Genomic DNA, 23,411 nt, shown 5'->3' on the forward strand with positions numbered 1-23,411 from the left:
GGGGGGGGAGGGGGAAGGCTGTGGCTAGGGGAGGGGGAACAGGGCTGTGGGGGGGGGGAGGGGAAGGCTGTGGTTAGGGGAGGGGGGACGGGGCTGTGTGGGGGGAGGGGGAAGGCTGTGGCTAGGGGACGGGGGACGGGGCTGTGCGGGGGGAGGGGGAAGGCTGTGGCTAGGGGAGGGGGAACAGGGCTGTGTGCAGGGAGGGGGAAGGCTGTGGCTAGGGGAGGGGGAAGGCTGTGGCTAGGGGACGGGGCTGTGCATGGAAGACAGCCTGATCTAGCAAGCAGGGCGTGCGGGGAGCGATGGCTGCACGAGGGCCAATGCAGGCAGTGGTGGGGATCTGTCTGTGGGAAGGCCCATTCCTGGGAAGGCCGAGGGGCAGATAAGGGTGGGATCCAGGCAGGGGGCCTCTGAGCTGGGCAGGGGGCAGGAAGGATAGCACCCTCCAGCCAGAGGGCCAGTCAGCCTCTCCTCTCCCAGCTCTCCCGGAGGACGTCCCATCCCATTCCCTGCCAGCCAGTCCAGCCACAGGGTCTGGTTCCTTAGCGGCCCCCGAGCCCCAGCTCACCACTGGTCTGGGGGGCATATAAACCCCGTCCCAGGGACCCTTGGCTCGGCTGGCCCCAGTGAATCTCCATGGCACACACGGTGGTGGATCTATGGGGGGTAAAGGGGTGCTGACCTCCCTGCCACGGGTCCAGCCCCCCACCCCGGGGGCCCTCACCATGCACGGGCCAGGGGCTCTCCGTCTCGTGGGCGTCGTAGATCTCCTGCAGCTGCTTCATGGACTCGTCCAGCACCACGCTCATCCACATCAGCACGTTGGTGGCCAGCGTGTGCATCAGGCCAAACCTGGGAGGGGGGAGAGGGCAGGGGGAGCTCACGGCCCGGCCTGGCCCCAAGGGGCTGCAGCGAAACAACCAGCCCCCGCCCCCATCCCGGCGCCCCAGCTGGGAGCACGGATACCTGTTGAGATGCTGCTGCTCCTGGATGCAGACCTTGGCGTGGAAGGACAGCAGAGACACCTGTGCCGAGGGCAGGGAAAGGCAGAAGACAGGGTCAAAGAGCAGTGATACGCAAAGGGAAAGGACTAGCCGCTGCCCAGGAATGGCTGAAAGCCCCTTCCACCACGCATGCTGCACCTTTAACTGCAGCGGCCATCTTGAGAGGCGGGGCTCTCTCCTGGGGACCTGATGTTGGTTCTTTCTTGCTTCGTACTTTCCCTCCTTCTCCACCCAGCCTGTCCCACATGGCCCTAGGGACACCAAGGCTGGACGAGTCCACACAGAGCCCTCCCGTGCTAACAGCCCACGCTAGGGTAACAGCCGACTACGGCTGCCTACTAGTGGAGTCACTCCTTGAGCTCATGTGGCCTGCGCTGTGGGGCTAGTGTCACCCGGGTGGGTCGCTCCTGACAGTCTGACTCCTCCCTCCTGGCTGCTCGTGCTCTGAGCGTGCGAGGCCCCTCACCTGGATGATGGTGAAGACGGCTTGCACGACAGGGAAGGCGGTGATGAGGACGGAGGTGCAGTGCTGCAGCTCGTAGTAATACCCCAGGGACAGGCAGTCCAGCACCAGCGTGGCCAGGGCGAAGAGCGAGAGCCCGCCTGCCGGGGCAAGAGAACACCATCACCGAGCCCTGCCAGCCACGGGGCAAGGGCCAGGCTGGGTGCTGTGGGGCCAGTGGAAGGGAGAGCCTGGGGCCTCCGTAGCCATGGGGCTGCAGTGGTTTTGCTTTCTGTCTGCAGCACCTATGGATATCTAAGGAGCATGTCTGCTGGGTGGGGAGAGGTGATGGCCATGCAGATGCAACATGTGACAGCAGAGATGCCCCCACTGTGCTCTCTCCTGGAGCCTCGTGCCCTTGCGCTCTCATTGTGTTCTTGTTCCTGGTTCTAGCCTTGGGCTGGGAGAGCAGGGGGGTGGGTCGGGATTGAGGGGCACCAGCGGAGCTGCTGTGGGGCGATGGACCGATCCCCATGATCCCCACCCGTAGGCGAGTCACCGAACCCCGGTGCCGTGCAGAGGCTGCCGCGGGGCCAGGGGGTTCCCGGGGAGCAGACGGTACCTTTCAGCCAGCTGGCCCCGGCGTGGTGGTCCTGGTGCAGTTTCCGGCGCTTGTTCTGGGAGGAGCGCCAGCCGAACCACAGCATCCACGCGCAGGACGTGAGCATGAGCGTGGCCAGGAAGCCGTGGACGTTGCGGCTCTGGGGGCTGCGCTGGTGAATCTCGGCCAGCAGGACGGCGCTGCCCAGGAAGGTGAGCAGCACGAGATAGAGCAGGGACAGCAGCGAGCCCGCCCGGGCGTTGGCCAAGTCCTGCCAGCCTGCGCCCTCTGGGTCGGCGGGGGAGTCCGGGGCTCCCTGGCCCTGCCCCTCAGGGGGGTGAGGGGAGCCCAAGGGGAGGCACCGCTGCAGCACGTTGCTCATCGCCCCGGGGATCATGGCTGTGAGGGGAGGGGACAGGGAACCATCAGGGAGGGGGCGGGCTGGGGCCCAGTGCAGAGGTGGGACAGGGGAGGGGGATATACCCCGCGGGTCACCCCCAGAAGGGAGACCTAAGGGGGGGGGTTACACTGCTCCCCTCACACCTACTCACAGGCATACACCTCCCCTCGCACCCCCATGTGTCCCCACACACCCATCAGCCCATCTTGCTCCGACTCACCCCCTCCAGCTTTCATCCTCCCGGCACCGGCCCTTTCCCTGGGCATAGACGCCATTGCACGGTGCTTGGTGGGGCAGGATCCGGCCCCCAGGAGCCAGCAGAAGGAGGGGATCGACGTCACTCCAGCTGCCCACTCCTGGCTCACGGGGGTCTCTGGGAGGCTGGGAACGGCCATTCCACAAGTGGCTTTTGTTGGGCCGAGCCGAGCTGCCCTGGGCCTGGAGAAGGAGGCCTGCAGCCCACCGCCCTTCCCCACCCAACCATGCGGGGGCATGTGAGCACTGCCCCGCCTCCTCTTTCCACGCACGCCCCCGGCCACAGAGACGGACACACGGACACTCCCAGGTGTGACTCAGAGCAACAGCATGACGGGGGCAGACGCCAAGCTCTGTACTCTCCACACGGCCAGTGGGACCATCTCCTAGACTTCCTTGGGCTGTGCCTGGGTCCAGGGGATCATGCCCACGGTCCAGGGGGTCGTGCCCGGCATTCACGGGGCCGTGTCCAAGTCCAGGGGGCCGTGCCCCGGTCCAAGGGCCGTGCCCACCCTTGTCTTTCTGGCTGGACGGGTGGGGGGCTGTGGGGAGCTGGTTCGGTGAAGGTGGGGAGTCAGCGGGCTAGGACCTTTAACTGGGGCTGGGCCAGACTCCCAGAGTGACAGTTGCAGGGCCCCATCCTGCTCTCGGGGGAAGAGGGGCTGGTCGCGCCAGATAGGCTTCCCCTCCCAGCTTCACTAGGATCTCTGGTGCCATGACAGACAGACAGATGCCTCCTCCCTCTCCATCCACACAAACCTGCCTGGAACGGACCATGCCGGCGTCTCACCCGAGACATCCAGCCCTGGGCAGAGATGGCCCTAGACACCCTTGGGATGGGTCCTTGCATCTGCCCCACACTTACACGGTGCCACCGGTCACGCTGGCGACTCAGGAGCGTCTCTCATGCCACCCTCTGTCCTGGCCGGTTGTGTGGGGCATTCTGCCCTGGGGACGGCTTAATATTCCAGGGGGTGGGTGGTTCCTCTGCCAGCCTGGCACCTCCCACTAGAGTAATTGGGGCTGGGGGGTTGCCACAGGCAGCCCCCTCCCCGCTGCACACACAGAGGGGAGCTGCCCCTCCCTGGCTGCTCGCCCTTTCACGGCAGATTGGAGTTTAATAACCGGAGTGTTTCTGGAGCGATTGTAGCAGCAGCTCCCTGCTGCCAAAGGCCATCGGGGAGACCCGGTGCCGAAAATCCAAGGGCAGAGGAAGGAGAAATCAGAAATGGCTTGATTTTGGGGTGGGGGGAAGGAGGGAAATGTTAGTTATTTAAATCTCTCAATGTACAGAAAGAAAGATCAGCTTGTTTCTCCGATCACTAGGGAAGTGCACCCAGCACAGCGCCTCTCGCACCAGCGGGGCAAATCCAGTGGCGACTGCGAGGATAGAACATGGACTCCGCTGTTCTGAAACCACAGGGTCGCATTCTTTCAGCTAAAGGTGAATCCTCAGTACCTCTTAGCAGTACAGGGTGTAGGCCACACAGTGCACAGTTTGGATTCCATCCAGTAGGGGGCGGTGGTGCAAGCATGCACCTGCATAAACACAGCCACACACACCAGGCAGCTAACCACGGCCTAGAAACACACTAAATTAACACTAGCTCGTTAATTGATTATTATTTTGTCATCTTGAACTGCGGGCAGCACCCAGAAGCCTGCAGTCATGTGCCAGGCTCCCATGGTGCTAGGTGCTGTACAAGCAGAGAACAAAAGAGAGCAACAAGCTAAGGCTTATTTATCTCCTGAATAAAAGTGCGTTGAGGTCAGCGGCAGCATGCCGCAGAGCAGAGGCACACGCTGTGCTCTCTCCTGGAGACTTGACTCTGGTCTTTTTTGTGTTCATGGGTTTTCTCCTGGTAGCAGGCGAAGAGCCGTGATGCCAAGGGCAGGGCAGGAAGGGCACGGAGGGGGCCAGGCAACCTCTGAGATTGGTAATCGCAGCCTGCCCAGCCAGGGCGTGGTGCTTGCAGGGGGCCCCGAGGCGGCTGGCACTTGCCCCAAGGATGGCCAGTGTGGTAGGGTGACCAGATGTCCTGATTTTTTTATAGGGACATTCCCAATTTTGGGGTCTTTTTTCTTATATAGGCTCCTATTACCCCCCCACCCCCGTCCTGATTTTTCACCCTTGCTGTCTGGTCACCCTAAGTGTGGCACAGATTTGGCACCCCCCCCCCCATTCAGCCTGTCGGTGGAGCTCCTGGGCAGCGCCAGCTGCACCTGGCAGCCCCCTGGGGCAGCCCCGGGCAGGGGAAGGCGGCCGCACGGCCAGCCCTCTCCTGGGTGCCCCCTTGGTGCCAAACTGCCCCAGCGCGGGGAAGGGAGCCCGGGGCATGAGAGATCCGCGGCATGGATCACGGCGGGCCCGGTCCTGCCCCCGCTGGGGGCCATGGAGCAGAATTGGTCCGTGTCCCCCCCCGGGCATCCAGCCCCCGGCCTCGCATCCCGCGCGGTCCCCGCCGGCTGAGCATGGCCCGTGCGCCCGGAGCCTGGAGCCCGGGGAGCCGCCTGGCTCCGCCCCGCCGTGCCCGGCCCCTTCCAGCTGCGCTCCCCGCCCTCCGGCCTGCGCGCCCGCCTGCTCCCTGGGCGCGGCGCCGCTGCGCACTGGGCTGGAGCCGGGGACCGGAGGACGGGCGGGGGCCGGCGCTGTCAGCGAACCGCGGGGCGAGCCGGTGAGTCGGAGCCGCCCCGGGAGCCGGCCCCGGGGTGCGTGCGGCTGCCGGGGCGCGGGGAGGAGGCGCCCGGGCGGGGGTGTCCGGGATCCATTGGTGCCCAGCGGGAGCCCACGCGTGCCCGGAGCCCCCCCGCGGGCGCTGCTGGCGGGGGTCGCTTCCCCTTTCCCTAGACACCTCCCCCCCCCTCCGTGGCAGCAGCCGGCCAGCCCAACCTTGTTCCATCTGCCCGAGCTTGTGCCCCCCGGAGTTTTAGCTCCAGGCTCTGGGGCTGGGTTTGCACCGTTGGCGGGGCTGGGCTGCAGGGCCCCAGGGGCATTGGCCGCTGAAGTGGGGGTTGGTTTGGGCCCCTCCCGAGTCAAACCTGCCGGGCTTTGCCGTGACGCCGCAGAGCACGAGTGGGCCGGGGGTTCGCGCCCCTGCCAGCCGGCCCGGGTTAGCTGGAGCACCCCAGGGAGCTGTGACCCAGTGGGATTTCACAGCAGGCGCCTGGCACAACTCAGGCAAGGGGCAAGCAGTAGAGCGGGGCTGGTGGCTAGTGCATTGGCCTGGGGGCCAGCATAAGCGCTGGCTACCAGGGCTAGGCCAGAATCACTCGCCCGACATCCTCCTAGGTTTGGGAAACCTGCTCGGAGTAACTGTGGGTCCTGGGTGCTGAGGGCTTGGTGCATCATAGCATGCGAACCTCTCCCCCCTCTCCCTCCCATGCTGCAGCTCCCAGCAGATGATGCTAAGAGCAGCGGCCGGTCCCCTGGGGGTGGGCAGAGAGGAGACATTGGGAGACCAGCCTCAGTCCTGGCCTGCCTCTGGTCCTTGTCTCACTCCACTCCCTTCCTGGCTTCCTTGCAATCTCATGGCCATGGGCGCAGACCTTCTCTTCTGCCTCTCCTGCTGTCCACAGCAGCCTCTGTTGGTCTCTCCACCCCTCCCCTGAGGAAATAGTCTTCTCTGGGGCGTGGTGGTGCCAGCCCCCTTGGGTCATTTCCACTCAGCTGGGAAAAGGCCCTGGGCATATGTAGTGTAGGGAACAAGCCTGGTAGGGGGCATCAACGGGGGGGGGACGGGGGGACCGGATGCTCCAATCGTTCCTTTCTATTGCTAGTTTCCTCATCTTGCTTTCTCAGCAAGAGACAGACTTGGGACCCGACGGCCCAGGGAAGCCGCCTTGCCTTGGAGGGAGCTGAGATGCTGGCTAGCTCCTGGCCCTGTGTAGGGGGGCCCTGGCACGAGGATCCCAGGCTGTAGAAATAGGGGCTCCGGGCAGAGTAGGGCATGGAGTTTAAATCCTCCTCCTGTCTGGGGGTCGGGCTGTTGGCTGAGGCCTGTTCCTACTCTCAGGAAGGCAGGTTTTGCCAGGGGGTGGGCAGGCTGCCCTGGTGCGCCCCTGCACCCACAGTAGGTATGGGGCAATGGGCCAGCATCTGACCTTGCTTACACAGACGGCAAAGTGACTTCGCAGGAGCTACTCCAGGGTTACGCTGATGTCAGCAAGGTCAGGATCTAGCCCGAAGTCCCAGATGCTCCTGGGCAGCCTAGCAAATGGAGGGGGGTGCCCTTTGGGCTGGGGGTAGCAGACGCAGCACCTCCCTTGGTAGGTGTGCTCGCCCCGTGAAATGGACTATGGGTCCTGATTTCACACCTTGCAGTCCCCTTCTCCCCAGCGCTCGCCGTTTGGGACAGCCTCATGCCCTCTGGCCACCGGCTCGGGGTGAAACAGTCACTTCTCTGCACGGCACTCGCCTGCTTTGGGGGAAACAAGAATTAAAAACAAGAGAACAAAACAACCCGGGGATAAGGGTTTTAGCAGCTCAGCTGCGGGCGGGCCCCGGCGTCTGGTTCGCTTCATGACAACCGGCCGCCCCCTGCTCCTGCGCAGGGATTACTCTGGCTGGAGAGCATTATAAATATTGGAAATAAATCCGGGGCGAGCTGCCAGGGAGGGCTGACATTTCCGAGAGGCAGGGAGTTGGAGGCCAGTGGTTTTTCTGGTTGCTAAGGGGAAATGCACAGACTTTAGCTGGGAGCCAAATGGCAAAAGAGGAACGGAAAGAGCGGGAGAGCGCCAGGACCTGACTCTTGCTCACGCCAGGGATACGCCCTGGCACGCCACTGACTGCAGAGGAGTCACTCTGGATTGACACCAGGGTGTGTGAGGTCAGAGTTGGGCCTGGTTCCCTGGAGACGCGACTTTGCTGGGTTCTGCCCTTTATCGCTCGGGGAGACGGGGCCTCGGCCAGCGCCTGCCAGTAACTTCGGAGGAAGTTGGGGTTGGAACGTGGCAGCTGGGGGTAGGGGGCAGGATTCATGTTCCTCTGGTCCAGCCACACGGCTGTTCCACACCCTGAGCTGGCGCTCCCCGGCTTATGTCAGTCACCCCAACTCGGGGCTTGGCTGGGAGAAGACGTGCTTATGGGAGCGATCCGAACCTTTGAGGGTCTCTCAGTGCACCAGGGACCCCCCGCGCAGCCCTCTTGCCAGCACATCCTGGTGTCACCCCGCGCCCCTGGGTGGGTCAGCAGCCGCCGAGGTTGAACCGGAGCCCTCTGGCTCTTAAGGCCAAGCACACTCTGGTGTCCAAGGCTGTAGCAGCCTCTGTGTGCCCCCTTGCAATTGGGTGACACAGCCTCAGTTTCCCTCCTTGCATGACCCACTCACGGGGTGGGCTCACCCTGTAGTCCTGGCTTCCTGGGCAGCTTCTCACCAGCCGGCAGTTGAAGGCTCCTGCTCTCGGTGGTTCCTTGGCCTCTCCGTCGGCTGCCTGGCACCCCATCACTCCAGCTGCTCTTCTCCCGCCGGCCCAGTCCCTGGGGCTAAGCTCCTTACAGCAGCTCTCCTCCCTAACTCATCCCCAGTGACCCTGCCGACCTTTCTTCATAGGACCCACCCAGCCTGGTTCTCCCCAGCTGGGTCGAACCCCCAATTGCCTGCGTCCCCCCAGGTGCCACAGAACCAGCGAATTGGGCTCGCCCGCTCCCCGTAACCCCGTCACTGCCAGTGTGGGCTTCAGACTTCCTCTTGCAGGAGCCCAGCCCGCACTAGAGGGGGGCCGAGCTACTCCCTTCTGAAGGGGCGGGCGTTGGGATCAAGCCTCCTGCTCTCCCTTCCCCCAGGCTCAGACCCTGGCCGAAGACTCTGCTCCCCGTATTAGCCCTTTGCTTGTCTGTTGTACCTTCGGCTCTGGTGCCTCAAGGCGCTTTCCAGGCAGCGTTGAATTTCGCCCCCCCTCCCCCCCGAGGTAGGGGAGCGTTAGCCTCGTTTCCCAGGGGGAGGAACCAAGGCCTGGGGAGGTGAAGGGACTTGCCCGTGGGCACATGACGACTCTGGGGCGGTGCTGGGGATAGAACCCAGGAGTCCTGCGTCCCCAGCTCTGGGTATCGGCGCCAAGGGCAGGGTAAGGGGACGGCCCCTGTGCACATGCTTTGAGATTTCCTGTTTGCTGGGTGGATCCAGGCTGGCTCTAGCTGGCTCCTGGAGGTTTTCGCTGTGGGTGCCGAGCAGGGGGGCGGAGGCAGAGCTCTGTGATTACAGAGCCCCAGGGCCTCTCCGGGTGAGCCAGGGATCCCATGACATCCCCAGGAAGGAGACAGTGCCCTGTGCTGGGACAATGCAGCAGGGATCTTGAACAACCTCCTCTGGGCCCCCCTGGCTCAGGACACATGGGAACGAATTGCCCCCAGAGTGGAGGAAGGACCGTGCCCCAGTAGACCTGGGAACCCACCACCCCTCCAGCCACGTGTGTGTGTGGGTCTCTGATGGAGGGAGGGCAGCCCCTGGGCTGGGTGTGCGGCATCCTTGCTCATAACCTCCCCGCTCGCCGGCTCCCCCCAGAGGATGTCGGAGGAACTGCCCTTGCACATCAACATCCGGGAGCCACGATGGGACCAGAGCACTTTCCAGGGGCGAGCCAAGCACTTCTTCATGGTGACCGATCCCCGCAACCTCCTGTTGTCCGGGGCGACGCTGGAAGATGCCCGGAGGGTGGTTGAGAATTACAGGTTCGCTGTGAAGTCTGGTGGTTGGGGAGTGGTGGTGGGACACATTATCTGAGGGAGGCCCTGCAATCCAGCCGCTATGCCATGGCGACCCCTAGGGGTGGGGTTGGGGGCGACGCCCTGAATGCAGGGGGGCCGGGGGCTGGTCTGTGCCATTGGCTCGAGCAAGCTGCCCTGGCTCCCGCCTGGGAAGGGGGCGACGAGGCGTGTGGCCCCTCTGCAGGAATGGGCAGGAGCTGGCAGGAGAGGAGGCGGGGGGTCTTCTGCTGCCTGGACCCTGTATGCGGACACTGCTTGGAGCCACAGGCAGGAGCCAGGGGGCAGTGGCGTGAAGGGGCACAGGTGGCTTCGGGGGTTTAAGGACAGAGGGAGGCTTGGCACGGCAGAGGCTGGGAAGGAAGCCCAAGGGTAGCCTGTGGAGGGGCCCCGTGGGGAGGGGAGATGCAGGAGGAAGCCAGGTGGCACCAGCCTTCTCCCCAAGGGAAGACGTAACCTGTGGTGCCAGGGGGAGCCGGGCATCGCCCACCAAGGAGACCACGGTAGGGCTTTCGCTCCATGGAGACGTCCGGCTCGGCCAGGGGTGCTGGCTGAAGCCGTCAGCTCTTTCCCGGCTGCCTGAAGCAGCGGGTTTGGGGCGATCTGCCCTGGAAGTGAGGGCAGGCGGCACACAGGCCTGGGTGTGGGGGGGCCCTGGTGCAAACAGGGGTAGTCACGGCTCCCTCTCCCTGGCACCACCGCAGGTCGGGGACGGTGTCACCGGGCCTGACGGAGGACCAGCTCTGGCGGGCGAAATACATCTACGACTCGGCCTTCCACCCCGACACCGGGGAGAAGATGATCCTGATCGGGCGCATGTCGGCCCAGGTGCCCATGAACATGACCATCACCGGCTGCATGCTCACCTTCTACAGGCATGTTAACTCTGCGGGGCAGGGACCCCCACCCTGTGCTCTTCAGCGCCCCCTGCTAGCCTGGGGCGGGGACCTTCCTGACCTCTCCAGAACCCCCCTGCTGGCCTGGGGTGGGGACCCCAACCTCTTCAGTGCCCCCTGCTGGCCCTGGAGTGGTGAGCCCTGTCACATGACCTCCAGCGCCACCTGCTGGCCCTGACCTTTCCACCTTCCCCTGCTGGCCTTGGGGCAGGGATCTCCCCTGACTTCTCCAGCACCCCCTGCTGGCCCTGGGGAGGGGATCTCCCCTCCTCTCTAGTGCCTCCTGCTGGCCTTGGGGCAGGGATCTCCCCAGACGTCTCCAGCACCCCCTGCTGGCCCTGGGGAGGGGATCTCCCCACCTCTCTAGTGCCTCCTGCTGGCCTTGGGGCAGGGACCCCCCCACAACCTCTCTAGTGCTTCCGGCTGGCCCTGGGGTGGGGAGCCCTTCCCCATGCCCTCCAGCGCCCCCTGCCGGCCTTAAGCCGGTGGCAGTAGCACAGTCTGATCAGCGGCAGCGCATCACCAGGCCTGTTGCCCTTTGGACCACACAAGCCCTGACGGAGGATGGGCAGTGTCCCTTGGTAACACGCCACCAGGTTAACATTCCCGGGTAGGTTCCCTGGGGCTCAGTGACCCAGCGAAGGGCAGGGGACTCGGCTAGGCACAAGCCCCGGGGTAGGGGTCTGAGGCCCCCTTCCCTGCTCTGCACTGGAGTGAGCGACGAGCAAGGGGTCAGGCGGGGGAGAATTCCAGGCGGGTGGGTCCATGTGACACTGGCTGTGGATGGGGAGGGCTGATCTGCATTAACTCCACCAGCCACACCTCCCCGTGGGCGCGTGGCCCCTTTGCGTCCCGTCCCCTCGGGCCGAGCTGCTGGGACCTCGCCTCTCGCTCCACCGACGGGCTCTTCTCCCCCTCCCCCCAGGACGACCCCCGCGGTGTTATTCTGGCAGTGGGTGAACCAGTCGTTCAACGCGATTGTGAACTACACCAACCGGAGCGGAGACGCCCCCATCACGGTCGGGTAAGGGAGCTGCAGAGACGGAGCTCCAGCTGCCTTCTGGGAGAGCCGGAGCCACCCAGCACGGGGCACTGGTGCCACGGGGCAGGGCTGGTGCCTTCCCCATGGCACTGCCATGTGCCGCGCGAAGGCGGCTGCTTTAAGAACAGCCTCAGCCTGTCGCTCGCAACGTGGTGGCTTGAGCTGCCTTCACCCTGGCGGCCTGCCCGGGGCGGTCGGACTGGAGCCAGTGCTGCAGGCTCCCTGCTGGGGTGATGGGCTGGTCCCCGGCTATTCTCGCACGGAACCGGGGCAGGCCACTGGGGGGCGCCCTCCATGCCTGGAGGGAAAGGTTCACCGTGGGGCAGGCAGCCTGGCAGGACGAGGCCCCTCCCGCTGCCCTGCGGGTTCCCGGCCTCACTGGACTTGCCTGCTTCCTTTGCAGCCAGCTGGGGACGGCCTACGTCAGCGCCACCACCGGGGCGGTCGTGACGGCGCTGGGACTCAAATCTCTCACCAAGGTAGGGAGCCCAGCCCCGCTTCGGGTCGGAGCACGCCTGGCACGGGGGCCGCCCGGGCTCTACGCTGCAGGACCCATACGCTGGCAGGCAGCAGGGACAGACAATGGGTCCCGGCCGCTTTGCATCCACGCCCGGCCCCCCAGGAGCAACCCAGAGGCTCTCCTAGCCCTGGGAGGAGCCCTGGGGGTGGAGGATGGGGTCTTGCTTGGGGAAGGCCCAAGCATGTTGCTCCCACCCGTCCCCCTTCGTCGGGTGTTTAATGCCCCATGTCGTGTGTCTGCCCCAGCTAACCCAGCAATAACAGACCCGATTCTGATCTCCCGCTGGGGTGTAAGTCCACGGGCCTCCCCGGAGTCGTGCCCTGCGGGGTTAGGGAGAGCAGGGCCGGCGGCTCTAAGACGAGCCCCGGAATCCACCGGAGAATTGAGCAGCCGCTTCCAGCCCCCCTCGGGGCCCCAGCCAAGATGAGGGCCCCAGGTGCTGCACTGATCGCCACACAGTGACAGATCGCCCCTGCCCTGACACCCTGGGAGTCTAACCAGACAAGACAGACGTAGGACAAGTTGTTATTCCTGCTTTGCAGACAGGGAAATGAGGCCTAGAGAAATGAAATGACTGGCCCAGGCAGAGCCAGGAATAGAACCGAACCTCGTGCTCTAACCACTAGACTATTCTTCCTTCTACCCTGCTGTAGTCTCATTCCCTGGTGTGTGAGTCTCTCTTCTCTCCCTCTGCAGCATTTACCGTCGATTATTGGCCGCTACGTGCCTTTTGCTGCCGTGGCAGCTGCTAACTGCATCAACATTCCTTTAATGCGGCAGAGGTAAGGGGCCTTCACCGTAGGAGAGCACCTCTGTGCAAACGGGGGAAATGGATGCTGTTGAAGGACATGGATCTGTCTAGCTGGGTACCTTGCTTCGGGCAGTAACCACAATCTGATGCTGTAGGGGGAGGTGAGACCCTCCTCATACTGCACTTGGTCGGCAGTGCAGTGCTGTGACAGGTGGAATTCCTTCCTGACCCTTGCAGCTGGTCAGCACATGCCCTGAAGCATGAGGGTCATTTTAGTTTATAGAACTCCAATAATGGTCATTTTCCAGAGATTAGCCATGGTATGAAAGCCTCTCGCCAACCACAGACCCAGTATGGCCCAGGCAGCGTCACGGTGAGCCTCACGCCAATTTGCACCTCACACCTGCCATCGCAGAATTCAGTCCTTGGACTCTGCTGAGACCGCTAACGAGTGATGTGACCCCTAGGAGCTGGGCTGAGAACCCCTGCACTCATTCACACTGTTTGCAGACACAGCCCGTGGAGGGGAAGGGCTCTGTGCCCCATTACCCATCCCTCTGCCCCAGCCAGGCTCCCTGGCACGCAGGTAGTGGTAAGGGACCCCGCTCTGTCTCTTTCGCAGGGAGCTGAAGTTTGGAATCCCCGTCACGGATGAGGACGGGAACCGGCTGGGGGAGTCGAGGGCAGCGGCCCAGCAAGCCATCGCTCAGGTGGTGGTGTCCCGGATCGGCATGGCCGCCCCCGCCATGGGTGAGTCACTTCCCTGGCAGAACTGCCCTGCGCATGGGCCAGATCCGGGGCCCCCCTGCACTCGGGCACCACAAACTCCTGCCTCGCTTCCTGCCAGAGATGCCCGTCGCAGTTAGCGGCGCCTGTTAATTTTCTTCTCCTTCGCCCCTCCTAGCCATCCCTCCCGTGATCATGAACGCCCTGGAGAAGAGAGCCTTCCTGAAGGTAAGTGCCCGGCACGGGGCCGCCGGGCTTTCCCTGCCCAGCCACACCCCAGCAGCCTCTGCAGGGGGCTGGATGGCACCGCGTCTACGCAGCTTGGGGGGTCTCCTCTCATTACGGCTGGCGCCCCGTCCACACTTGGCCAAGGGCATCGTTGCTACATGTCCCCTGGGATTCATGGGAGCGCCCCGAGATCTGCCCACCTCCCTGGGAAGGTATCAGGATTCCAGCCCGCCCCTGCCAGTGTAACGGGGCAGGAGGGTTAATGTCGGTCCGGCTGATGGGCACGGCCCATCTGAGGATATGGCTACACTGAATTGTAACCTCAGGGCTGGGGGACCCGGCTTGTCCACTTGGTGTTTCCAAACCCGGGCTTAAGGATCCACATTGCATTGTAACCCTGGGCTTACAAATGCTGGGCCTGGGTCTCCCAGACGTGCTACTGCATCCACAGAGATGTGGCTTGAGCTGCGTCTACACTGCAGACTGACAGGGCTTGGACCTGAGTGGCTTTTACCCACACTCCCAGCAGGGTTCTAGGACCCGGGCCCTGAGCGCTCGCTGACCCGTGTGTGGACGGAAAGGGCTCAAACCTGAATCAGAGTCAGGGCGCGGTGTAGACAGACCCTTAAGCGCGAGATTGCGCAGAGACAGGAGATGGCGCTAGATGGACTGTGGCTCTGGGGAGAAGTAGCAGACCCCAGTCCTACCTGACAGCTGTGTACAGGGCCGAGCCCCGTGTGCGCACAGAGATCCAGGGATTGTCACGGTCTGGACCGGGTTCTGACAGGGATCGTCTCCTGGGCCCCCCGCCCCGTTCGTGGTGGGGCACCAACCCTCGGGCAACTCCTGCCAGTGCCGCTGAGGAGAAGGAACCCTAGAAAGGACCTTTAGTGCCTTTCAGAGCTAGCTGGGAACCGGGAAAGGAGCAGGCAGCTCTGCATGGATCACCTGCTAGTGCCCCATGGGCCTGCCACAGTGTATGGTGCCTACCCCTCGAAACTGTCCCCTTGGCCTTGATGTATAAGGGAACCCCGCCCCCCGTAAGCCGTAACTCCCCCCATCAATATAACCCTCTTGCTAACCCAGAGCCCCCTTGTCTTTCCGTGTAGCGATACCCCTGGCTGAACGCTCCTTTGCAGGTCGGACTGGTGGGGTTCTGGTAAGTGACGGCTGCGAATAGGGGAACTCGCCCAGCCCAGCTGAAGGGAAGAAGCCACTCGGGGACGACTTTCCCCTGGGTTTGCTAGCCTGGTCTCGGCGTTGGAAGCATTGTTTGCTTCACACCGGTTGGGATCAAATCGGAACCACTGTGAGCCTTTGAAGTGAAGCCAGCCCTTTCAGAGGCTCATTCCCCACCCACTCCCCGTCATTGTTCATTTTGCAGTTAAATTCATGGCCAGGAAATTCAGACCAAGTCAGTGGTCAGACTGTTCCTGCTTTGCCTGGTGTGCACACACCCTGTGGAACTCCCTGCTGCAGGATGTCAGGCATGAGGCTTCCTAGGTCAGGCCGGAAGCAGGAGTGCCAAGAGACCCTGATTGTATTTCCCACCCTCCTGGCAGCAGGAAGGGATAAAACGCACAGGAGTGTGTGTCTGGTGAGGTTTCCAGCTCAGCGGTGCAGAGACAAGGGGTCTGGATAGTTCAGGTCAGCAGCCAACTGCCCCGTTAGAGTAATTTGGGGAGGGGAATGGCAGCTGGCTGGGAGGTTCATCTGGGGAAGGCAGAGGAGGGTGAATGGAATTTCCTTTGGGGCAGTGTCTCTCTCTGTCTCATCCAGCCCTAATTACTGGGGGTCCCTTGGCACCTCGCTTTTGTGGGGGTGTTTATCCTCAAGACACCCCAGGCAGCAGGGGTAACAGCTCTCCTGAGTCCCAGCCCGGAGCCCTGACCACTAGTCCGTCCTTCCTTCCTGCAGTGGGCCTGTTTGGGCGGGGGGGGGAGGGGCTTCCTGGCCCTCATGCCAGCACTGCCCCAGTCCTAGCCTCTCGTTCCATGGGATGCTGCTTCGTTCCCGCCGTTCTCGGCCTCTGCAGCAGTTCCTGGCCGAGGCGTTAGCAATCAGCTCTGATCTCGGTGTCTCTCCTTTTGCAGCTTGGTGTTTGCGACCCCGCTGTGCTGCGCGCTCTTCCCACAGAAAAGGTAGGGGGTTGGCCGGTCTTCGCCGGGCCCTCTGTACGCCTTGGCCTAGCTGTGAGCGATGCACCGCACGGCTTAGGAGTGCGCGGGGGTGGGGGGTGTTTGTGTGCGTACGTAGGCACGAAGGTGGTTTAAGACCGTGGCTCTCAACCTTTCCAGACAACTGTCCCCCTTTCGGGGTCTGATTTGTCTTGCGTACCCCAAGTTTCCCCTCACTTAAAAACGACTTGCTTATAAAATCAGACCTAAAAACACAAAAGTGGCCCAGCGCAGGATTACTGACAAATGGCTGACTTTCTCCTTTCTACCCTATCATTATAAAATAAATCCAGTGGAATATAAATATTGTACTGACATTTCAGAGTACAGTATATAGAGCAGGATAAACAAGTCATTGTCTGGATGAAATTTTAGTTCGTACTGACTTTGCTGGTGCTTTTTCTGTAAGCCTGTTGTAAAACCAGGCAAATATCCAGATGAGTTGACGTCCCCCCTGGAGGACCTCTGTGTACCCCCAGGATACGCGTAGAATCATAGAATCTCAGGGTTGGAAGGGACCTCAGGAGGTATCTAGTCCAACCCCCGCTCAAAGCAGGACCAATCCCCAACTAAATCATCCCAGGCGTACCCCTGGTTGAGAACCACTGGCTTAAGACGTCTTTGCTCCCTCAACCCCTGGAGACACTTTTGCACCAGTTAGAGAAGCGGGAAGCTGTGATCAATTATTCTTTATGTTCAGTGAAGGTAGGACAAGAAGGAACGGGCTTAATCTGCAGCAAGGGAGATCTAGGTTGGATATTGGGAAAATCTCTCTAACCCTAGGGGAGTTAAGCTGTGGGACAGGCTTCCAAGGCGGGCTGTGGAATCCCTGTCACTGGATGTGTTAGTTGGGGGGGGGGCTGCTTTGAGCAGGGGGTTGGACTAGATACCTCCTGAGGTCCCTTCCAACCCTGATCTTCTATGATTCTATGGAGGTTTTTAAGACCAGGTTGGACAAACCCCTGTCAGGGCTGGTCTAGGTTGACTTGGTCCTGCCTCAGCACAGGGCTGGACTTGACGACCTCTCGAGGTCCCTGTGATTCTGGATGCACAGCCCCATCCGGCGCTTGACCCGGTTCTTGCTAAGAGAAGCAGAAGGGCATTCTGGGCAGCCGGTCTCTGCAGGGCCGTTAGCAACGGCTGGCACAGGAAACGTTTGTGCCACCGTCTTGGATTCTCTTTGCTCCGCTCCTGCCTCCTCCTCTTAACAAAAGTCTCAGCCAGCCACTCGGAGAGCAGAAACGCTCCCACGTGACGGAGGTGGCCATTCGCGGGCCAGCCCGTAGGCTGAGACTTGCCGCGTAATAGTGCGTTTACCGGGAGATTCTGCGTAACCGAGAGATCTGTTCACATCTGCTTGCAGACCATCTGTGAGCAGAAACAAGAGACTAGAGTCGCTGGGTGAGGATGGATTGACTGTGGAGCATTCTCCCGCCTGTACGGAAAGGGAGACTTCCTTAGACACCTCTCCAACCGGTAGTCGCAAGTCCCTTGCCCTCCCTGCCTCCTCTCTGAATGGGTTTGTCTCCCTTCCGCAGCTCGATGCGAGTGAGTCGCCTGGAGCCTGAAGTCCAAGCTCTGGTCCGGGAGAAGAACCCCCACATGGAGATTGTCTACTTCAACAAAGGGCTTTAAACGAGGCTCTCCTCCACCCCCCCCAGCTGCTGGGAGAAGAGATCAGGGAACGGATCGGAACCCAGGTGTCCGGGGAGAATGTTAAATGTTGTACTAGACTAACGCCTTTGAGCTGCTGTGTTTTCTGGCTGTCATGTCTCAGTAGGTCCTGTGTGTCCGGTGTAGGTTCCTTGCACTCAGATGACCCATAGCGATAGGTAGTGATAGATGCTGCTGTGATGTAGATTGTTTTTCCTGAACAAAACAGAAACAGGCAGAGCTGATCCTCTCCGGTGGCAGGTCGAGAGCGGCCAGGGCCCCTAAGTAACCCTCCCTCCACTCCACCCTCCTGCTGTGCGTGGTCCCAGAGTGGCTCACATGTCCATCTTCGCTGCTCTGGAGAGTAATGCTCTTGAGACGCTTCCATGGGACGCGTCATCACAGAGAAGAGGCTGGAGTGGGTGATGCTCATAGGGCGAGCAGACGTCCAGGGCTGAAAAACGAGTTGTCCTCCAGCTTTGTTGTTCTCTGGTGGGATTTCAAAACTGATGTGAAGCCAGTGCCGTCAGAAAGGCCAGTAGGACGGACCAGAGTCACAGTGGGGGATGGCTCTGGTGCAGTGGCTAGGCGTGAATTTTACAGCATGTTGAAAGATCATTCTAAATGTTCTCGCCGTATCTGCGGATGGTTTCCTGCCTTAGCAGCAAGGACAGGAGCTCACCTGACTTTCCTAAGGGAGGGCAGTAGCCAAGGAGGAAGACATCTGGTCATCTTCCAGTACGGCAGGTCTGGAGCGGCTTGGCATGTTGAAGAGTAGGCCAATCCCAGGTGGGTGAGCAGGTGGCTTCTCAGTGGGTTGGTTCACCAGAATGAGGGCTGGGGCAGCTGTATGCAGCGTGAGTTGGCTGTTCCCTTTCGCCATATTGGCGGATCTCTTTCGGGTCAGGGCATCCTTCATGCTCTTGGTCCTTTTAGCGTTGGCCTGGCTTTGTTCATCACAGACTGAAAGACTTAGCTTCTCTGTGGGCTGGGAGGTAGTCACACAGCCCGCCTCTCCGTTCCAGGCTCGTAGAGTGCAGTGTTTATAGACACTTGATTGTGATGAGGCGGGCTGATTGCTGGGGAAAGCTCCGTACTTATACAGCAGAGTTGCTCAGAAAAAGATCGAGGGGGGAAAGAAACTACTATACAAGGGAGCTTGGTGCAGAGATGGACCCCAGAGAGTTTTGGGGTGTCCCGATCTGGGGTTTCTCTGCCTACCAGAGGAGAATTAGCTGCAATGCCTGAATGTGGGGAAAGCCCGCACCCAGATCTGTAACTCGGCTTTGCACTTGGGCCCGTCGCTGCTGTTGGGACCTGGTGTTCGGAGGCAGCTTTCACTTGTGTGTGTGTGTGTGTGTGTATTTTTGCACGCTCAGTGCCTGTGCATGTCCGGGCTCATTCCCAACCATCGTCTCTGCAGGGACCAGTTCTGAGACCTTGCACATGCAGCATGATGGAATTTCCATGGGGGAGAGTTAAACTGCCCGCGAGGAAATTCCCCTGCCTGTCTGCACAGCTCTATCCCTCTGCCCTTTGCATCGTCCCTTTTAAACGCACTCTGGGAGGCGTGAGGGACAGTCAGGGCCCCCCCCATTTTATTGTGAATATTGACTCAATACACCTACGGTGCAGGGGAAAATGCATCGCAGTCATTTTAGGATGCGAAAGACAATCTCCGGGCGCAAGAGATCACTGCTAAATAAAGCCCCTCTTCTAGTATCCGAAGGAACCGGGATATGGAGACTCCTCCACTAATCACAGCTCTGTTGCAGCCTGCACCAGCTAGCTTAAAATAGTCCTCGGCCAGGGCTGATCCTGCCCCGTTGAAAGCTGCAGGAGTTGTACTGTTGGCTTCAATGGGTGCAGGAGCGGGGGTCTGGATGCATCTTTTTAAAAATAGCCTCATCAAGGAAGCTAACGTAGGTCTGATGGCTTGGAAATGCCAGGGAATGTCACAGCTAAGCACGCGGGGCCCAAGGCTACTCCAGGTCAGCAATTTAATCCGGTTTTCCGCTGCTTTCATCTCCAGAGCAAATTACACATTCTAATCTCCGGAAAACAGCCCGGGGTGGGTTTTTTTTTTTTAATGTCGCCTTTGTTCCAGGCTCAAGTCGCATCCTGGGGCTGCTAGACGCCCTTTGAACATGTTTACTTCTACGGGGCTCCTGTCTGCTTGCTGTAAGATCACCTTGTTGTTTGCTAGACCAGCCTCCCTTGGAACATGTGACGTTTAAAGGGATCTGGTCACACTGCTTTAAGGTCACTGTGCTTTGTGGCATGGGTGGGTGGGTAGCTACGTACCGATAAAAACTGGATGTTTTACAACATCTAAACCAGACAGAAATGTTTCTGTGACATTTCAGAATTTCAGTGAAAACACGTTTAGTCCTGGCTGGGTATAAACCTTCCCCTGCTGTGCTGTGGACGGGCCCTCTGCTACTGCCAGAAACCGAACTGGAAACTGAGTAGACTCAAGAGGTGAAACTGACCCGCCTGCTTTGCTGGGCCCAGCTGAGTGAGGTGCACAGAGCAAACAGCCCGGCCCTGGAGGAGAAAGGGAATTGGATATTTCAAAGTAGAACTAGCTAGAACGAGTAAGAGGGGCCAGGACAAGCCTTTGCCTGTGTCCTGGAGGGAGAACCAGCCCCATCCTATGAGAGACACAGCGAGAGGAGATCTGTCGTGTTCATGTCTAGCCCCTTCCCTGCAGAAGATGGCTTGTTGCTCCTCCCAGATGCCTGCGGTGCCTCTAGTTCCCAAAGGGAAAACGGGACACTGTGCAGGGCTGGCCTGAGGCCCCCACCCCCCCACGACTGGCCCGAGTCGCTTGCCCGATCCCTGCCTGCCCCCTGCACGGGGCTGGCATCGCAGCCCCCCCCGCCCTCGCATGTTCCTCTGCGCCTCATTTTTTTGACACAAGTGGGCGTTTGGCCTGTTTGCTCTTGCCAGCTGATCAAGTCCTCCCCTAGAATGGGCCTGACAGAATCAGGTTCAGTGCTTGTCTGTAATTTGCCCAGATTGCACTGGCTGGGAGGGCAGTGATAAGGACCGTCAATCCTCATGCTTCAGGGCACAGAGTGATCAGCAGCCGGAGTCAGGCAGCAATCCTCCCCCCACACTCATAACAGTGCATTGTGGGTGTTTTACACTTCCCTCTGAAGTGTTTGGTACAGCAGTGGGCATTGCATGGGGCTAGCTAGAACATCAGATTCCAGAGGGTTTAGATAGGGACGGGCTGACTTTAATTGTCATGTCCACTGGGGGGACAACCCTTTTCAGTGGTTTTAAAAGCCCTTAAGTGTTGGTTTTGAGGGAGGCTGGAGGCAGCTTAGTTGAGTGGTTTGAGCAGGGCCCTGGGAGTCAGGACTCCTGGGGCCCCTTCTTGGTTTGGTCATTGATTTGCTGTGTGCCTGTGGGAAAACCATTTCACCTGGCCACACCTCAGTTTTCCCGGGTGAGGGGAATGGGGGCGCAAAGGTCATGTGGTCTAACCCCCTGCCGAGCTGCAGGAGTTGTTGGGTCTAAACCATCCAACACAGACGGCTCTCCAGTCTCCTTTTGAAAACCTCCGGCCTGTGGCCCTGATCACTTCAGCCCCACCTCAGAGTCACTCGGCTTGAGCACTGGGGGCACAACAATGGAAACTGGGTGTAAACGAAAGAAAATATGAGAAACTCCAAGTTTTGACAGGGACGAGGAAACTCTCGTCTGTAAAAGTAGCTGGGTGTCGTTTCTCCTCTGCATTGGATTCATTTCCAGCAGGGTCTGGCCCAGAAATCAAATCTTTGGAAGGGCAGGACGTTTAAAATAAAATAAAATATAAAAAAGCACCCTGGAAGCTCCCAGTAGGAGTGTTATGCAATGCAACGTTTATGTGTAGGTCCTACAAAAAGTGGCTTGATGCTTTCTGGTGACACAAAGGGGCCCTGTGCTGGCAGCATGTGGGAATAGGTGCTACAGGATGGATGGACTTCCAATGGGAGCGAGTTTGGCAAATTCCCTCCAGTTACGTGCTGTTTGTAACCTCCCTTGCCTAAGTCTTTGTCCCCGGAACCCAGGTCTGCTCAGAAAGGGCGCGGGCACGTCTCTAAGGACGGGGGTTCGATAAGGAGACGCCGGCTTTGGCGGGTGACGTGACTGAAACGAACACTGTCGCTTTTGTAACGATCTTGGTACAGTCTGCAGCGCGTGGCGCGGCAGGGCCTGGGAGAGCACCGGGAGCAGAGGAACTGGGGGAGTGTTCCATAAAGAGTTTTGAATCTTGCCTTTTGGGGAAAGATTTGGGGGCAGGGGGACGCTGCAGGATGGTGGGTTTGCCCCAACTCCAGGATGTTCTGGTGCTCTCCCATGGGGGCCCGGCCTCCTGATGATCGAACGCACCTGCTTGAGAGCAGAAAGCTTTAACAATCCTTGTGCAATACGGCCAGGGCTCTCAGTGTCTGTTGGCGTCACCCCTTCCCCAGGGGCAGGGGGCGAGTCACAGTGCAGGGGCACGTCCGATCCCTTCCTGCTGCAGGTCTATTGGTGGAAGGCCTGGCACTGCGTGTGCTGCTCGCTCGGCTGGTGTCTGTACCCTGAACTCGGACCCCTCTCGGCGGGGCACTGAGCCCCTGGCTGACCTCCATTGTCGCTTTAAACAGGGCAGTTGTTCCAAAATAAAGGTGATATTTTCTGTCTCTTGCATGTGGTTTTGCTGCCTTTTTGGTGTCCTTGTCCAGTCCTAAATCAGATGGGTACGTTCTGGCTCCTATATGGCGTTCTTCTCCAGTGCCTGTCCGAAAGGGGCATGGTGCAAAGTAACGGGGTGAAGTCTCCCTCTAGCGGCTGGCTGAAACAGAGGCTAAGAGACCTACTATAGCTGCCAGCTAAGGGAGTGCTTCTTTAGCTCAAGGGGGGGAGTGCTGGGCTTCTGATGTCCCAGGTCCCTTTATGCCCGTGGGTTAGTGAGCGAGCTTCTCCGTTGCCCGGGGATTTGTCACAATGGAACTGAGCTGTGGAACGGGGATACAGCTCGACATCCCAATGATCACAGATTCTTGGATCCAGGACGCGGTCCCCCTGGGAGAACAGTGGCCGTGTTCCACCCCAGCAGTGGCTGCAGAGTGACACAGGTTGTGACGTGCCTTGGGCCGGAAAGCAGCATAGAAACACCAGCTGCTGTTCTCTCTCCTTCCCAACTGTGGGGCTAGCTCCAATCCCAGCGCACCTGCGTTCTTCAGAGGTTAATCCCATTTCACACGGCTAAGCTGGCTCAGAGCCCATGTCGCCGCCTAGGAGTGGTGACCTTCTGTGAAGCCGGCGGCCTGCGGCTGCTCCCCCAGGGGTGTTGGATCTGGGCTCTGGTCAGGGGCTTAGCCCTGCTCCAGCTCTGGTCTGTGCATGCTCCAGGCCATGATTCTGGAGTCTTGACTCTTGCTTTCACTGGAGCAGGGACAGACCTAGCCTGACTTCAGGCCCCTCTGCTGCCTCAGTTTCCCTTCCCGCGGGTCTCTGGCTCCCAGCATGGTTAGTCACTGAGGGGACGTACCCCTCCGGGTAACACCGGATGGCAGCGTTTAAATCAAAGCCAAACCAAGAAGTCAGCCCAACCCAGAGCTCCTCTCCGCCCCCGACTCGGCAGGCCCAGCCCCTTCTCTTCGGGCTGGCCCCCTGGCCCTCACCCGCTCCACTCACTCCCTTCATCACCTCACAAGGTGGCAGCATGGGGGTAAGCCCCCCTTACCCTCTATAAGCTCTGAGCCCTGGTACCTTAACCAGCTGGGGTGAATCAAACTGCCCTGTCTCCTTCCCACTGCCTCTTCCTAAGCTGCCAGCTGAGAGCACGTGACCCCAGCTGTGCCCCCCCGGAATCTCCCCATGACCGGGTCCGGGCAGTCCTTACAGTGCCCAGCAGGCCTGGGTCCTAGTCACAGGACCCTGCTCGCGTTCCCCACACCGGGGGTGGCAGGGCTAAACCCGGCACGGGGCAGCTGAGCTCCAGCCTCCTTCCCCAGCCATTTTGGGGCTGTAT

At 60.5% G+C, this 23,411-nt stretch overlaps 2 protein-coding genes across 3 annotated transcripts in view; one reads left to right on the forward strand and one right to left on the reverse strand.

Annotated features, from left to right (window-relative positions):
- Nucleotides 1-3,501, reverse strand: part of LOC117880899 (proton channel OTOP2-like) — a 12,557-nt gene extending 9,056 nt beyond the window's left edge. The window contains exons 1-5 of the mRNA XM_034777480.1: nucleotides 3,462-3,501; nucleotides 2,069-2,446; nucleotides 1,471-1,607; nucleotides 967-1,025; nucleotides 725-852 (exon numbers count right to left, since the gene is read on the reverse strand). Coding sequence (XP_034633371.1) covers nucleotides 725-852; nucleotides 967-1,025; nucleotides 1,471-1,607; nucleotides 2,069-2,446; nucleotides 3,462-3,501 — 742 coding nt within the window. The remainder of the gene's footprint in view (nucleotides 1-724; nucleotides 853-966; nucleotides 1,026-1,470; nucleotides 1,608-2,068; nucleotides 2,447-3,461) is intronic.
- A 1,751-nt stretch (nucleotides 3,502-5,252) lies between these two features.
- SFXN3 (sideroflexin 3) lies at nucleotides 5,253-22,084 on the forward strand. 2 transcript variants are annotated; one of them, XM_034776485.1, is made up of 11 exons: nucleotides 5,253-5,377; nucleotides 9,206-9,372; nucleotides 10,110-10,280; nucleotides 11,227-11,325; nucleotides 11,747-11,822; nucleotides 12,560-12,645; nucleotides 13,237-13,364; nucleotides 13,519-13,568; nucleotides 14,678-14,727; nucleotides 15,662-15,709; nucleotides 17,284-22,084. In XM_034776485.1, exons 2-11 carry the CDS (start codon nucleotides 9,209-9,211, stop codon nucleotides 17,378-17,380), a joined length of 969 nt encoding a protein of 322 aa, XP_034632376.1. In that variant the 5' UTR covers nucleotides 5,253-5,377; nucleotides 9,206-9,208; the 3' UTR covers nucleotides 17,381-22,084. The 2 variants fall into 2 exon arrangements, with proteins under 2 accessions (XP_034632376.1, XP_034632377.1); XM_034776486.1 differs by lacking the exon at nucleotides 5,253-5,377 and adding an exon at nucleotides 8,617-8,768.
- Nucleotides 22,085-23,411: the final 1,327 nt, after the last annotated feature.

This window comes from Trachemys scripta, chromosome 7 (assembly GCF_013100865.1).
Source record: "Trachemys scripta elegans isolate TJP31775 chromosome 7, CAS_Tse_1.0, whole genome shotgun sequence".
Lineage (NCBI taxonomy): Eukaryota > Metazoa > Chordata > Testudines > Emydidae > Trachemys > Trachemys scripta.